Here is a 16,522-nt window from a genome sequence, read left to right on the forward strand (position 1 = left end):
TATTGACATGACAGCATCACGCAGTTTTTGTCGGCTGAACATCCATGATATCTGATCTCCCGTTCCACCACATCCCAAAGGTGATCTATTGGGTTGAGATCTGGTGACTGTGGAGAACATTTGAGTCCAGTGAACCCATTCTCATGTTGAAGAAACCAGTCTGGGATGATTCCAGCTTTATGACATGGCGCCTTTTCCTGCTGGAAGTAGATGGTGCACTGTGGTCATAAAGGGATGGTCAGCAATGATATTCAGGTAGGCTGTGGCGTTGGAACCATGTCTAATTAGTACAAAAGAGTTCAACGTATGCCAAGAAAATATGCCCCACACCATTATACCACCGCCACCAGCCTAAAACATTGATACAAGGCAGGCTGGATCCATGATTACATGTTGTTGACGCCAAATTCGGACCCTACCATCAGAATGTGGCAGCAGAAATGGAGACTCATCAGACCAGACAACATTTTTCCAATCTTCTATTGTCCAGTTTTGGTGAGTCTTTATGAACTGTAGCTTCAGTGATTGAAGCCCATCAGCCTCAGGTTGGACGTGTTGCTCTTCTGCAGACCGCGGTTGGAACCAGTGGTTTTTTGAGTTCCTGTTGTCTGTCTATCAGCTGGAACCAGTATGGCCATTCTCCTCTGACCTCTGGCATTATCAAGGCATTTCCGCCCACAAAATTGACACTCACTGGATAATTTCTCTTTGTCTTTACCATTCTCTGTAAACCCATATAGTTGTGGGTGAAAATCCCAGCAGATCAGCAGTTTCCTCCCCCTTTCTGATGCTCTGTCTGAACTGCAGCAGGTAGTCTTGACCATGACTGCCTAAATGCATTCAGTTGTTGCTCTTTGATTGGCTGTTTCGAAAATTTAACTAGCAGTTGGACAGGTGTGCCCAATACAGTGGCCAGGAAGTGTGGATCCCAACCTTTCGTTTGAAAGAAATACAATTTGATCAAACACCAGTCGTGGTCAGTCAAAAACTGAGAACCAGAGTGAGATTTATTGAAAAAGACCCTTTATTGTTTTCTCATCGTCCGTCCGTTTCCCACAAAAGTGCACCATCGCTGATCTCACATCATGCAGACAAACTCATACAGCAAAACGACGACAGAACAGAGAGTGAGAGAGAGAAAGACACAAGTCAACCACGACATTCGCTTATGCAGGTACACTCATGGTGGAGAGCGCTGGGGTGAACGCAGCCTGAGATGGGAAGAGTGCTGTGTGTTTGTGTGTGGTGGGGGGTCCGGTGTATAAAAGTTGCGCAGAGTTGACTAAAGAGACAGGGAGAGAGTGAGTGGGAAGAGTCAAAGAAGAGAGGAAGAGTTTGTCTCGGCTCAAGTTGTTCCTTTGGAGTTGTGAAGTCGGATGTTGGTCGGTTTTGTCCATTTAACCCTTGACCATGGCAGCGAACTCTGCAAAGGAGACAAGAAAACAAATCAGCAAGAACCGAAGGGAGCAAGTTCTGGTAGGATTAGAGTAAAATGTACTGTAGCTTTCTTTGAGTCTATAACGTGTAGCGACCAATCGATTTATCGATGGACAAAGTACAAAATCTACTTTATCTGCAAATTTATACATGAAAAGGGGAGAACAAGGATAACACCACATTTAAAAAGGAATGTGCAAGAAAATCAACATTGACTGGAATATTTAAAACACATTTTTCTTGTTTTCTTGTTTTTTTTCAGATGGAAGTTTTTATATTTTGGCTATTATTATAGTCCCATGATCCAACCATCTGCTAGAGGCAAGCTGTTAATCTAATTGACCTGTACCATTGTCAAATTGTTTCAAAACCAAATAAATGGATTATGTCGATATTGGAAAATACCATTTGGATTGAGAGGTACAAGAAATACAAGGAATCTGGAGAACATCCCCTGCAATGTTCAGTACCCAGGTATTCATCTCTGAGTCACACTGGTTGAAGCTTTGGCTAAAATGTCCTAGTTTCACTTTAGGTCAGAGAATCGGATCGTTCAAAATGAACCAACATCGACTATATTAGCAACTACAAATTATGATATGATCGTTAAAAGGAATCGTCACTCCCCTATAACCCAAAAGTTGGAGAAAAGCGAAGTTGCAAATGTTTCTTGGGTTTAAATGTGTTAGTTTCCTCACCATCAACTCCAATCTTGCCATCACCATCGGAGTCACCGGCCTTAAGGAAGGTCTTTGTCTCAGCATCAGTCAGAACTCTGGCGCCGGCAGCGAAGTTCTGCAGGAACAGTCTGGAGGCGACAATTAAAGAAAAACTGTGGGTTAACTCAATTTTTCTTTGAAAATCACATTCAAAGTTTCTTTTTGTTTAAGAAGATCAAAGCTTTAGAACTTGAAATCATTTAATGAGATCATAAACTATTCCGTTTTGTAAAAAATAAAAAAAGAAAGCATGAAATAAGGCCTAAAATCCAAGCACCCACATTCTGACTAAAAGAAGTGGCATAGAGTTACTGTGAAAGGATTTTGAACAATTCCATCGTCCTTTCTCAGAAAGCTGATCTCAACTCGAGCTCAGAAAAAGCTTGAAATCAAAGATAGAGCGCCTACTTCAGCTCCTCCTCCTCAATGAAGCCGCTCTGGTCCTGATCAATGATGCCGAAGGCCTTCTTGATTTCATCAGCAGACTTGGCAGCCAGGCCGACCTTAGCGAAGAACTCCTTGTGCTTGAAAGAGTCGGCAGCTATGAGAAGACAGAGAAGATCTCATCAGATGATGCCTGACATTGTGGCACAAATACCCCTTTTTCTGTAACAATTATTCACATCAAAGACTTTGCAAGCTTGCAGAGTTTGTCCGGGTCCAAGATGCATCTAAATGTGCCAAATCTTCTGTCGTGAAGCAAATATTTTCCTTGCAAATCAGAATTCTCAATGTGTTTAGCTTCATCAAAGGGAAATATGAGTGGGAGGAGTTTTACCTTTGCAAGCTGCGAGGGCTGCAGTGATGTCAGCATCATTCAGAACTCCGGCGAATGCCATTTTTAACTGAGGGAGGAGGGCAGAAGAAAAAAAAAATCGTCATATGGTCAGTTACACAAAGACAGGAGACACAATGAAATACACAAACTTCCTCTTCGAAAGGTATTCCACTGCACAAACAGTCAGAAAAAGTAGTCCAGATTTTCCAGAGTCACAATTTTCCACGGCAAAAGATCAAATCTCCTTTGCAGCTGAGCTGTAGATTTTTTTTAAATTTTTTTGTCCGGCTTGGTTCCTCTGTTAGTCCAAACCCAAAAACATGAGTTGGTCTATCCCGCTGCACGAAGACAAGGTTTGAATATGGGAGCATGTCTTGCAGCTCTCCACCAAAACTCACCTCGAGGTTATAGCTCTAAGACTAGAGTGGATTCGCTCAGATGAATCTGCTGGCTGCAGTGAACCCCCTCAGTGACTCTCACAAGCTTATATATGTTTCTCTCACCTGAAATATGATGCATAGGCTATGTAACGGACACTGAGAGCAAAGAGCCAGTCAAAAAATGTGTCCAGTAGACAGGGCTGTTCTATTTATAAGTACATAAATGAAGATGCTTAAATGGTAGGATAAGTGTCGGCCTATGCAAAAGTGCTTGATATTGCATTTGGCTAATAATATACGCTGCTGATTTGGATAAAACACAGTGTGCATGCGGCCTGGTGGGGGGACTGTGCAGTCACAAGGAGAGCCAAGAACATTTCAAAACAAAAGTTTGAACTTGGAATATGCCTTTTTTTTTGCCCTATAAGTTTGCATTATGCACCACGTTGGAGTGTCTTTAGATACTCAGTTCATTAAAAAAAAAAAGGTTTTTATTGCCATTTACCGACAATTCCCAATATAATCGTTAGAATTATGAAGTCCTTTTTCTAAAAAAAAAAACTGGTTGCATTTGTAATCATTTGAATGGAGTGAATTATGATAACTGTAATTTTTGCAATTCATGCAGTTTGATGCTTGTTGCAAATTCAGAAGCGGACTTACTACAAAAATAGGTGTGACAGATTATTTATATTTTTTTTGGTTAATCAGTGTTATATTTTTTTCTGTGACAATAAAATTGTGTAATTATGAATAATTGTAGATGATTATTTAACTCTTCTTAGCAGCACTTTATGTTAGTGAATCTGATCAAATTGAATGTAATCAAATGTAATCGAATCTAATCTAATCTAATCTAATAGGGAGTTGAAAAAATATGTTTTTAAATTCTTTTTGAATTTGAAGTCATTTTTGTTTGTTTGTTTTGCTGTACAGAAACAGCAAGACTTATTTAAAATGAAAATTTTGTACATTTTAACTAAATTTAGAAACTTTAATGTTCTTTTTAATACCAATATATCCTTTAAAGACAAAAAATCAATCAGAAAAATATGAAGGAAGCGTCACCACTCTGATTCTCAAGACCGCTCTGTGAATGATGGTCTCTCAGGGGAGCCACAGGGATTAACAGAAATGTATCCGTTTAACGGCACATCATCATCATCATCATCATCATCATCATTTACTTACATGCAGCTCCACGCTGTCAGCCAAGTTTTATTTCTGGACCTCTTACAATCATTCAAATCATTCCTCCTTATGGAGGTGAAACAATTTGTGCGGGTATTTTTAGGAAAGCTGTTTCCATTATCATCATCAACATCCTTCACACATTCCAGGATGGAATAAAACAAAACCATTAAATGAGGAGCCACTCCACGCTCCGAGTCACCCCAGCCTGGTTTGTGTCTATTGCACACAAGGTGGCAGTGTTGAGGAGATCCTCCAAACTGTGGAAAAGATCCAGCATCAGCAGATTTTATCTGTAACCAGAAGATATACTTTTTAAACGATGTAGTCAATGGTGGCTTTGAGGTGTAAACTTTTAAGTTTGGCCTCTTTGTGTCGTCTCTGCAAAGCCAATCTTTGCCCTTTAACCTTTGCAGTGGTCAAATGAGGTCCCTCACCTCGAACGACTCAGCTATAGATACTGGAACTATTCCTGCCCATCTTCAGTGTCATGCTTGGATTACAAATATGTTGCAGCTGGGAAGAAACCCATCAAGCAAAGATACGAAGATCTGTAATCAGATATGGCACAGGCTCATCCCCCATCGTCCTCTGAAATGTATATTTCAAACAGAAATCTGTCGTTTTCATGCGTACAGCTCTTTTTCTTGTCATTTCATTTGTACTTTTCTGAAGGTCATGTTTTTATGTTTTGCTGCCACAGAACTAAACAAGACCCACACTTCATGTCAACGCCTGAGAGAAAGTTTGGAATATGTGCGTCTCGCAGACAGAAGTCTCGTAAAAGTGCACAGCCAGAAACTCGATCCTGTCCTATCCTGCAAATGCTTGGCCTCCTCAGGTCATCTCAAGCCGGCTCTGCTCCGTCTGCCAGAGCCGAGCTGCTTCTGCTCAGAGTGGATCTTCAGAGCTACTGTCCTCAAATGGTTCTTCTCTACAGCGGTTGGGTCATCCTACAAGAAGGTTCCTGCTTTCAGATCATTCTCCGACAGCATGGATCAGAAAACACATGAAATGATCTTTTGTCAATTTGCCGATGGAGTTGCATGCACGATTGCTATGATATTTGTGTGAATGGATGTAAACCATTTAGGCTAAAAGTCTTGAAAGACAGATAAGGACATTTACTGGTAGATCAAATAATTATACAAATCCCAGCATGTATTAGAATGTTCCTGAATAGTTTTAGGGAGAAGACAAACTCAAAGTTTTCCCTTAAAATCTCTATTTGACACTAGAAGCCCACTTGTTTTTTTTAACTTTACTTTTTATGGAGTTTGATGTTTCTTAGGTGTCAAAGATCTAAGATCTTATTGGCTGTCAAAGTATGTCATCGTGAAAAAGGTGTGGATGTGCACATGCATCAGTTACAAGCAACGAGGTGCTAGACTGAGGATAACAGAATGGCAGACACTTCATTTGCACAGAGGATTCAATCTCCTGCTGTTAATTGGAGAAGCCCCAGTGACCCCCCCCACACACACACACACCAAGTAACCCATCAGGTCTGGAGAGCGCCGCCGTCCGCCTGCTGATGATGCTTAGACAGGAAGGAAGAAAAAAAAGAAAAATGGATTTATGAAAGATTTTGGCAGAGACATAAAATATCTCTTTTGTGATTGGTACTTTCAATTACTTCGACTTGTATTTTAGGTTGGAAACCTATAAAAAAATAAAGCTTCTGTAACTAGAATGTACTTTTACAAGAGGTCAGCCTTAAGAATACAGCTTCATAAAATGTAATAGACAGTTTTTCCTGATGCCCATATTTACTTCCATGGAGGTATGAGAAGGTGTTAATGTCTTTTTATTTATTTTTTATGTTATTTTCTTGCTGTACAGTTCTTTGCACTACCGTGTATGAACCATGCTGTGTAAATAAAGATTGATTTGATTTTGTTCCACCTTAGTTTAGATGTTCAGAAACTTTTAGACTTAAAGACAGATTTTGTTGGTAATATGAAATTCCAGAGTAAAACATGTTGGAAATGCAACTAATCTATGCATTAAAATGTAAATAAATGCATTAATATTAAATAATCTAAGAGTATATGATTATTGAATTTAAAACATAAAACACCCCACAAAAATTAAAGATTAACTTGAATGTTCTATTTAGACACAACTTACTGTTCAGTCATGATGACTTAAAAGAAAACTTTATTTAAAATTTGCCGCTAGCTAGACTTTTTTTCATTACATGGATCTCCTCCCACAAATGATTTGGAGTGTTTAGTTAAAATAAAAAAGGAGTTGAAGGAAGTGTAGTTTGTGGTTTCCCCTAAATCAACACTACAGGTCGTGTTCTTCATTGTAGGTGATCGCTAATGTACATCTCACCAGAGAGTGGGACTTTTTAAAGGTTGAAAAATATCTCTCTGGAGTTCCTGCTCCACCCATACATACATACCTTTATGTTCCAAACCCACCTAATTCCTTTTGGGGTCAAGAGGTTGCTGGAGCCTATCCTGAGCTACTGTTGTAGGACCACACAACCACACCCAGACACTCACTTTCACACCGTTTCGAGTTATCATTCAACCTAACAAGCATGTTTTGGACGGTGGGAGGAAACCGGAGAAAATGTAAATATGCACGGGGAGAACATGCAAACTCCACACAGAATGGTCCCAGCCGGGAGTTGAACCAGGAACTTCTCATTATCTCCTCCCTATGCAAAACAGTGCACAGTTTTGAGACCAAAACATATAAAGGTTTAGATCCATGCTTTTATTTTCTGTTTTTTGCTGTTGAAGTTTGCTCTTTTGGAAACCCTTTGCACCCTCAGTGTCTGATTTTTGCTTGAATAAAAAATGCTACACAATATACTAGGGGGGAACAAACAAAATCTTTAACATTTTATTCTTAAGAATTCAGTTACTGTGCTGTGCACGCACTAAGAGACCTCTGTCTTTATGTAAGTTAAAAAATACATAATTAAGGGCAATCAGAACCTCCTCGGTAAGACCAATAAATACAGAAGACATGTCAGCATCTTGAAGAAGAAGACAGAGAGGGTCATGGAGATGTTGCACTCTGGTACATGACCGACAGACGGCAGGAACAAACAGAAGGCGGGTGACCCGACGGCCATCCTGCAGCGCCAGCAACCAAAAGCGTCCTCATGTTTGCTTCTTCTGCAGCTGACCGTAACACAATGAGGGTTTGGCCATCTTCTTGTGTTTCCCAGTTATTTCTTCTAGCAAATCACAGGTCAACCGGCGGTTAAACCCACCTTTTTGTCGCCACAGTGTTTGTGTGTAGCTGCGGCGCACACACCGAGGGGAACTGGCATTTCCTTTTGACTTTGCAGACACAGTCTCTGCCTGCTTGTGGTCGTCCCTGGCAGTGTTCCTGCTGGCTGTAAACATCCTGTTATTATGGCCTCCGTCACTTTCAGGCTGAGCTCCATGGAGCTGTCTCCACTCACAGTCACCGTGCTCCCTCTTGGCTCAACACACCAACCAGTTGTTTAGAAGAAAAAACAAAAAAAGTCATAGTCTATAAAAACAAATAGGTATTAAGATGTGTTATCGTATTTAAAGTCCCACTCTGATCATCTGCTGATCTATTTTTAAAGTGTTCCCTGAGGTCTTTTAATTATTTTTATTGCCATTTTTAGGCTAAATAAAACTAACGTTGCTGATGCAGCTAATAGCAACAGAAATGCTACATTTAGAAATGATTAGAGTGGATGATGGGGGGCAGTGAATTAGCATATTTATTCATAAATTCATTCATATTTGTGAATGATAATAGTTTTAGCATTTATTTAAGGTAGGGGTCTGCAACCTGAGGCCCTGGAGCTACATGTGGGTTTTTGACCCCCCCCCCCCCCCCTGAAAGGCTGTGGTTTTTGAGGAGAAATAAAAAGTACAATCAGATTTCATACTCATAAGGCGGATTGTCTATTTTTTAACTAATTCAAGGATTTTTTGTGCACCATATGGTCCAAAAAACATGGTAAGGGTCACTTAATTAGCTCGGCTTTAATTTTTGTTTGTTACAGTAATGAATTCCTGGCTGAGATGTACCAACAACAACAAAATAAACAGTATAATTATCACTTCTGACATCACTACCTACTACTACATTTGCCGGATTGAGATGACACTATGTGGTACAGGGTGTGTTTTATTTTGAAAGGAGGTAGAAGAAGTTGACCCCTGCTTTAGGGGCCGTTTGTCTGCATCGTAAATCCGTCTCCGGATGAGCTGGAAAACCCCAGGCTGAAAAGTTCCCACACTTGCAGGTGTGTTTCCAGGTCTGCACACAGGAAACCGAGGGCTGTTTGCTGGCACTGGAATGAGACTTTTGTTCTGGGGAAAAAAATAAAATAAAAAAACAACCACTGACATTTGTTAAAGGCATTATAGTTAAAGATGAGTTTTTGGGCATGTAGAACATTTCAGTAACCGTGTGTAAAGAGCTGCTCGCTGCACGGTGACTGTCCTGCGAGGCTGCACGTGCAAACCCGAGAATGACGTGAGGCCGGCTTCCTCAGGATGGACCGCAGTGAGGCCTGCTGCAACCAGAGGAGCAGAGGAGCGACAAAAACATCCTTCAGTCTCCCTCACGTAGAAGCACCCCTTCGACCTTGTCCCTTTCCATACTCGTGGCTTGTTTTCAGGAAGACCAGACTTCCTGCATGATGGAGGAGATGTGGAAGAGGGGGAAGGGACAAAAAAGGTAAAGAAAGACACAGGGAGGTAGAAATGGGATCTCTGTCCTCTGTGAGATATTTTCAATGACAGACGCATCCAGCTGCAAGGAAGCAAAATAAAGGAGGGACTTACAAGGATTACCTTCAGCTAAGAAATGTTGACTGATCTTCAAAAATCGTTCAATTCAGCAAACTTAAAGAAGGTAAGAGCGGAAAGTCTTATAGGGATGGACTAAATACTGAACTTTTGAACATCTTTTTGCAGAAAAATGTCATTACCAGCCTCTACGTGGGTTATTGTGTGTTCATCTAAATCTGTATAGATGGAAAACCTACATTTGGCACATTATGAATTGTCTAAAACCCACAAGAGAAGGTAAGTCTATTGGCAACTTTTTTTTTTAGCAACAAAGGTGGTTTATGTTGGGCCAAAATGTCATTTAACAACGTAATGTTAAGAATATAAAATAAATACATTTAAAAAACTGATAAAACAATGTGAAGAAAAGGGATGTTTGGCATTAAAATAAAAATTCTTTATAGTTTGAGTCAATCAGAACACAAAACAACAACAATCTAATACAGAGAATTTAACTGATTAAAATCTTTAAACGCTTAAAAATGTACGATTCTGACAGACAAAAAGACAAATTTAAGGGCTTAAAAGTGAAAGTTTTATTCTGAAGTAGGGTGTTTTTTTTTAACCCACTATATGTTTCTAAAGTTTGAATCACTTTGAAGTTAGTAACATTAAGAAAACGTCCTAACTGTCTGGTTACATTGACTCTTTTTTTACAGCCACAGGCTTAAATTCTGGGCTTATTGAAGGGAAATTATCTCCTGCCTTTGCTCAACTCAGAACAACTACAGAACAAAAAACTCTTGGTTTTATGGTAAAATGTCAGGATATGGAACACATTAGGGTTTCTAAAATCCAAGCGACTTAATTCATAATTCTCCCAGTCAGCTTAAGAATCAATTTTAAGATTTTTCTATTGGTTCATAAAAGTTCAAATGGAAATGAACCTTCATTTTCTTTTAAACCAGATTTAGTTCATGACCCTCCCGGAGCCCTCAAGTTCTCGGGGGGCAGGTCTGCTGGCGGTCCCCAAGGTCAGAAAACCCACAGTGAGGCCACATTTGTGGGTCTGGCCTGTGGAACCGCCTGCCTGAGGATTTGAAGGCTTCATCCATGCTGGAGGTTTTCAAAAAAAAAAAAAGACTTATCTTTTTAGCATAGCTTTTATGTCCACCAGTTTTTGTTGATTTCATTGACAGATTGTTATTGTGTATGTGTGTTATTTTTTATTTAATTTTTTATTATGATAGTCATTTTTACTATTATTTCATTTATTATGTAAAGCACTTTAAGGTGCTCTTCAGCAGGAAAAGATCGATAAAAAAAAGTTAAATTTGAATATCATTTGCAATCCTAAAAGAACAAAGAAGACTCCTAACTGATCTTTGTGGAACACCTCGTTCAATATTGCTGTTGAATTTTCTAGAGGCACAAACTGCAGCGATTTTGCTCTTTAGAAAAATACTTTTAGCCTATGCAGGTTTTGAAGAGGATGCTGCAGGTCTTCGGGTTGTGGAGACAGATGGGTCTTGTAATTCATCATGCAGGCACCTTAAGGGAAGTCCTGAAAATGGAGCGTACCATTGTTATGCGTGTGGTAAGTGTATCGTGAAGTATTCGTAAGGATAATGGAGGTTATCCGCACTCATGACGAATGGATGGTGCTGTCATATGGTGCACGTCCGCCGCACTCAGGGAACTCCCGGCCTCGGGGACCGAATTCCTGCATGTTTTCCAACATACCCGCCTCTTGCATGTTCTAATTGGTTGGACGAACCTCAACCAGGTAATCAGTCATGAGTAGGGCTTGGATATCTGGAAATCATGAAGACACACCGGCCCTCGAGGCCTGGAGTTGCCCACCCCTGCCAGTCATCAGTGGAGAACTGGGCATTTACTGCCCATTCGTACACGGGGTGTGCACGTCATATGGAAGTGCTAGTGGACACCCACACAAACTACTCTCAGATAGTCTAATTTCCTCATTTCTAATAGTCTGGCTACAGTAGGGAGAGGACACTTATCACGTGAACAGCACTAAAGGGCTCCTTGTGCAATTGCAAAGAATTTAGGGTAGTTGAAAAGCAAAAAAAAACGTACAACACGCCTACGTCTCACCTACTCCCCCCCTACATGTTGCATGACGGTAGAAATAAAAGTGTATGAACATTTTGGCTCTTTGGGTTGACACTTCCTCTGGGCTGCCTATATTTTGCTCATTTTTCCGCATGCCGGTATCCGCCCGCACGGACAGTTGTGACAAAGGCTTAAGATTCTGAAAGTCGAAGCCAATTTTCCAAACTGCCATGTTTTGGTCAGCTCTATCAAACCAGATAAAACTGTTTACATTATTTGTGATGAACGGACGTATTTGACGACAGCAGTATTCGATTCAATTCAACGCAAATAACTTTATTTATCCCAGAGGGACAATTTTTTTCAAGGTACAGACAGTAGCTTTTGAAAAAATAAACATTACGTAGACAATTGAAAATAATCAATACTATAAATCTCTGATTATTTGCCACCCCTATACTAAAAAACATAAATACAAATGTAAAGAAGTAAAGAGAAAAATTAAATAATGCAGATAAGCTGTATTTGTGCTGTGATGTCAACAAAAGTATTAGCTTGAAAACATCAGATCAACATTAGTCATATAATTAGATTTGTCAACATGACTGTTAGCTAAATAGTTACCTGAGGATTTTTAGAGAAATGTTTACATCTTTGCATTAGTTTAATTTGACAATTGATTAAAAATTAGGGCTATTTTTAACCTCGAAAAGTGAAAAAAAAAAAAGTTTCTGAATTGATTTTAATGATCACAAATAAATCCACCTTTATGAGCCTTAAACCTGTGTATTTGTCATTTAAGAGTCACAAACCCAACAAGTTTAATCAGAAACCATTTGCCTCTAAATGATATTCCTAAAGAAGGAGAGGAAACCTTTACGGTCATGAATAGAACAGCTATTTTAATTGCCTGCTTGCTGCAGGAGGTTTTATTTTAACATTTTACAACAAATATCAGATGCACAGAGGTGCTCCAGCTTTTTTTTTTTTTTGGGTAACACATCAGCAACTATTTGTCTTGGAAGCTGATACATAATAATGTCATCAGTTTAAACTTTACGCCTCTCTGGATGCTACACTAAATCTATTAAATCCCCTGCTAATGTCTGAAATGTTTGGCTCAGTGAGTCAGAGTCAAATCGAGGATCTCCGAGGAAACTCTCTGCTCCTCCTTTACGCTCAGGCACGGCTGCTTTGACAGCTGTTTTAGTCGGACCGACTGCGCTGCAGGCACGCTCTCAAATTCAGCAGAGACCCCCACTGCCTGGACGGCAGGGACTCGATTTTTTTTGCAATTCTTTTTTCTTACTGCACCTTTGAAGAAGGAAAAATGGTGCCCCTGCCACAAACTCCTCCTTAGGGATCCATCGCCTCCTAACTCTTTGAACATCAATGGGAAGCAACTTGGGGGAAAAACGTTGGCTCTAAAGTTTACAGATTTTAAACGGCGTTGGCATGGCGTGCTCGCAAAAGTGGCGTTCCCTTGTTGCTAACAAGTTGTTACCAGGATGTTATGAAAATTCAAGACATGAATCCGTTGCTCAAGCAAAACAAAACGATATGACATACAATATAAGGAATGCGGGCGTGCACCAAAAACCCCTGTTGCCAAGGAAATCAAAAAATTTACTTTTGCCGATTCTACTAAAAATGACATGCAACCAAAGAAAGTTTTTAAAAAGTGTTCCATAAATTTGTCACGTGCAGCTCTGACCAGAGTGGATGAACGGAGGGGCGTGTAGCATCTGCTCAGCCAGTTAGAGGAGGTTAAATGAGGGCCGCAGACGAGGGGACAAGCAGTGCCTGCACGCCACACAACGCCGCTCTGGGCTTTAATATGACTTTTTATTCTTTTTGCCGGTCAGTACAAGTTTGAATTATCTCTACTCTTCACCATGCTTGCTTCATAACCAAACTCCAACTCTGAGTCATTATAGTTTTGACGTAAAAGTAGCTGCATTTAATGAATACCAGGGACCTTCACAAGCCAGCGATGGGATCAGGAGGTTGATGGGGTTCCCACGCTTTTGCAGTAGTTTCAGCAAACACAAATGACAAAACTAATGCTTTTTAAAAATAACAAATTCAGAGCAGCATTTAGAAATTGTTCATCTTACTGAGATTTTTAAATGAAGTTTTCTTTGAGCAGTAGACAAAAAAGACGTGCCTGATTTCCCATGCAGATATATTTGTGCGCTGCGTATATTCTGAGAGCACAGAACTCTTCTCTCCTACTGAAACAGATCTGTGCATACGTCTGCTCTGGACCGTGCATGATCCTTCAAGATAAGCTCCCAACACCCGAGACCTCTGGAGGAGTCCCTCAGCTGCCTCAGCCTCTGAACATCAAGCACATGTATGCCCATGTCATTATGTCTGCACAGGTCAGAGGTCACGGTCATGCTTTCTGACTGTGAGCCAAACTCCCATGTAAAGCACATACCCTCTCACACATGCCCATGTGTCTGGTGGTTTGTTAGGCTTGTATTACTCTTGAAATTTCATTTCATCCTGCTTAGCTGCTCGTTGAGCTGCGGTCTGATTACAAGCAGGCTAAGGAAGGTGTGTTAACATAAAAGGCTCCTTGTGCAGTGACAGACGGGCGCAGGCCTTTCGTCACTGCTTTTAGGACCATAATTGTTAAAAAAAAGTGCTCTGAAATTGTTAGGTTAGGAACACAATTAATGACAGTGAAAGAAAAGAAATTAAAAGTTGTTCATTCGCTCCGATTTTTCTACTTTTGGCAACGAAAAACTTGTGGCCAGTCCTTCACCTGCCCTCTGCTGCCATCATGTGGTGAAAATGTCCTTTGAGTCAGTAGACTAGAAAAGAAATCATTTTAAAAATATGGTTAAAGTAACAAATCATTTTAAAAAAATGATTTGTATATATATATATATATATATATATATATATATATATATATATATATATATATGTGTGTGTGTGATTAGTTATGCAGTCTTTTTTCAGATTTTTTGATGCTTTATCAAAAAATATTTACTTACTTAGTCGATTATGTCATTTTTGTTTTCCTCCTTTTTTAAATAAAAAAACAAAAAGATAATAAATTCAAAAAATCTAATATATTTGCTTATTTATTCTACAAAAACACACATATTTGTACTTTAAAAGCTCGGATATTACACCTAATCCCATGTTTGACATTGACAATTTTACTTGATCTGGTAATTTTCTTTGGACACATTTCTTAATCCTGAAGAACCCAACAATTTTCTCCAGGGCTTTTAAAGTTAATTAAACTTTAGAGAGCAGCAATAAACAGCAGTAAAAAAATAAAGAAAGAAAAACTTTTTAAAAAATTGAATAAACAAAAAGAAAAAAGAAAAGGCCATATTCGACCCTATGGGTTCTCTAGGTTTCATACAGAAAAACTGGTTTTAATTGAAATTTTACTAATATTGTGCTTCAGAAACGTATTTAAACAATAAAAAAAAATCATAAAAAGAATAAAGACAACAATCAAAGGACTTTGCTTTGGGAAGGCATTGTACAGATTAAAAGACAAAGAGGGTCACAAATGTGAAATGATGAACCATAAAAGCCATAAAACACTTAAAAGCCAAATAAATGAGTCAATTACACCAGGTCCGCTTTGCCAAAAAGGCATTATTTTCAGTTCCACACAATAACGAACCAAAAAATCTTGAAATTTATCTTAAAACAAAATAACATATATTTCCCTACATGGCTCCTCCCACTGTCCTGCTCCATACATGCTCAGATTTAACCTCTTGTTTGAATCATTTTTATCGACAGTTGGACTTTTTACAGTGCACTTGTTTTATGGACATCTGTGAAAACTTCAATCCTTTTTTTTCAAATCTAGTTTTAGGATTTTTTTTAACAAAATTCTTTCTGCATGATAAATTAATGAATTTAAGCCTCCAGTTTAACTTTAAATAGGATGTTTTGGCTGCCACCAGTGTGTTACGTCTTCTTTCTAACACACATCCACTTCTCCCAATAAGGCAGCAGCCCTGCTCCATCAGACAGGCCCTCTTCCTCAGTCGGAGCTCGGGCGGAGCAGGTGGGCCGCTGTCAACAGACGCTCAAATATACTTGGCTGGTGATTTGAGAGAGATTATTCATTTATGTCACCAGGCACATCCAAGACTTCTGAAATTTACTGCTGCTGTTCTGGGTCATCCCTCCTTCCTTTGGAGAAAAGTTTAAATGGATGTGTTGGTGACACTTTGCAAGACTTAGCATGCTTATGAAACAAAACCCTGCAGATTTTTTGAGGGTTCATTGAAGCTGAGGCCACACACTTGCTGTTATCTCAGCCCTTCTTCTCTGCAGTGCCGTGTCCAAATAAAGGCTGCAGATATTGCTGCCATCGCCCTGACTGGAAGCTGCCCCATTCCACTGGCTTCAGAGTTTAAAGGCTACAGCTCCATTCCTCTTCAAGGCTGCACGCCGTGTATTTGGCATGCTCAGAATAAGCCCAATCATCTCCTATTACCCTCCTCTCGTGGATTGTTTGGTGTCACTTGCTCTTTGCCGGCTGGATTTGATGATTCTGCGCCTGCACTGGAAATGGATACAGTACTTTTGGCATGTGGTGTGTATGTTTCAACTCAATAGAGCTGGAACATCCAGTCATGAAGGTTGAGCTGTTTAGTCAGCTCTATCTTATTTATTGTGCTCTGGCGGTGAGGATTCTGTGGAGAAATTACACCAGCTCAGTGAATAATCGCTCCCCTACAGTTAAAATTCTAGCAGTGATGGAGGTAAACTGTCAGGGTTTCAGCTGGTCAGGCAAGACGGCATCAAATCCAAGTGACATTAGTCATTCATCTGACATTTGGATGCAGAAGTTGCCTCCGTATCAGATTATAGGGACGTCCGGACAGATTCATCCATCAGTTCCAGTGAAAGAAACTGCACAAGTCTCTCATGTTGAGACAGAAGCTCGGCTCATCCTCTTCAGTACTGGAAAGTTACCTGTCATTAAACATTGCTCCATAAGGGGTCACGACCTGCTAAACCTTATGGATCCAAAGATGCTCAAGAGGACAGCTCTACGCAAAGAACATGAGTGGAGGCACCATCTGTCCATCTCTTCTTTTTTTTTTTACTCAGCACAGAATGTGTTTTTTATTCCATTCACCTCTCCTCCTCCTCCTTCTCCTACGTTTCCTTGACCCGACTGAGAGCCAGAGATGGACTGAATGG

The 16,522-nt window shown here is 39.9% G+C and overlaps 1 protein-coding gene and 1 long non-coding RNA gene across 2 annotated transcripts; one reads left to right on the forward strand and one right to left on the reverse strand.

The window, feature by feature from the left end:
- Window positions 1-1,006: 1,006 nt before the first annotated feature.
- LOC101173896 (parvalbumin beta) lies at window positions 1,007-3,504 on the reverse strand. Its single transcript, XM_011487884.4, has 5 exons — window positions 3,333-3,504; window positions 2,935-3,001; window positions 2,565-2,697; window positions 2,136-2,245; window positions 1,007-1,423 (listed from the first exon to the last, which is right to left on the reverse strand). The coding sequence occupies exons 2-5, from the start codon at window positions 2,993-2,995 to the stop codon at window positions 1,398-1,400; spliced, it is 330 nt and encodes a 109-aa protein (XP_011486186.1). The 5' UTR covers window positions 2,996-3,001; window positions 3,333-3,504; the 3' UTR covers window positions 1,007-1,397.
- A 992-nt stretch (window positions 3,505-4,496) lies between these two features.
- On the forward strand, window positions 4,497-6,545 carry LOC144987753 (uncharacterized). Its single transcript, XR_013651413.1, has 2 exons — window positions 4,497-5,103; window positions 5,209-6,545. It is a non-coding gene; the product is annotated as an uncharacterized LOC144987753 (long non-coding RNA).
- Window positions 6,546-16,522: the final 9,977 nt, after the last annotated feature.

Source organism: Oryzias latipes, chromosome 19 (genome assembly GCF_053564925.1).
Source record: "Oryzias latipes strain Hd-rR chromosome 19, Olatipes_Hd-rR_3.1".
Lineage (NCBI taxonomy): Eukaryota > Metazoa > Chordata > Actinopteri > Beloniformes > Adrianichthyidae > Oryzias > Oryzias latipes.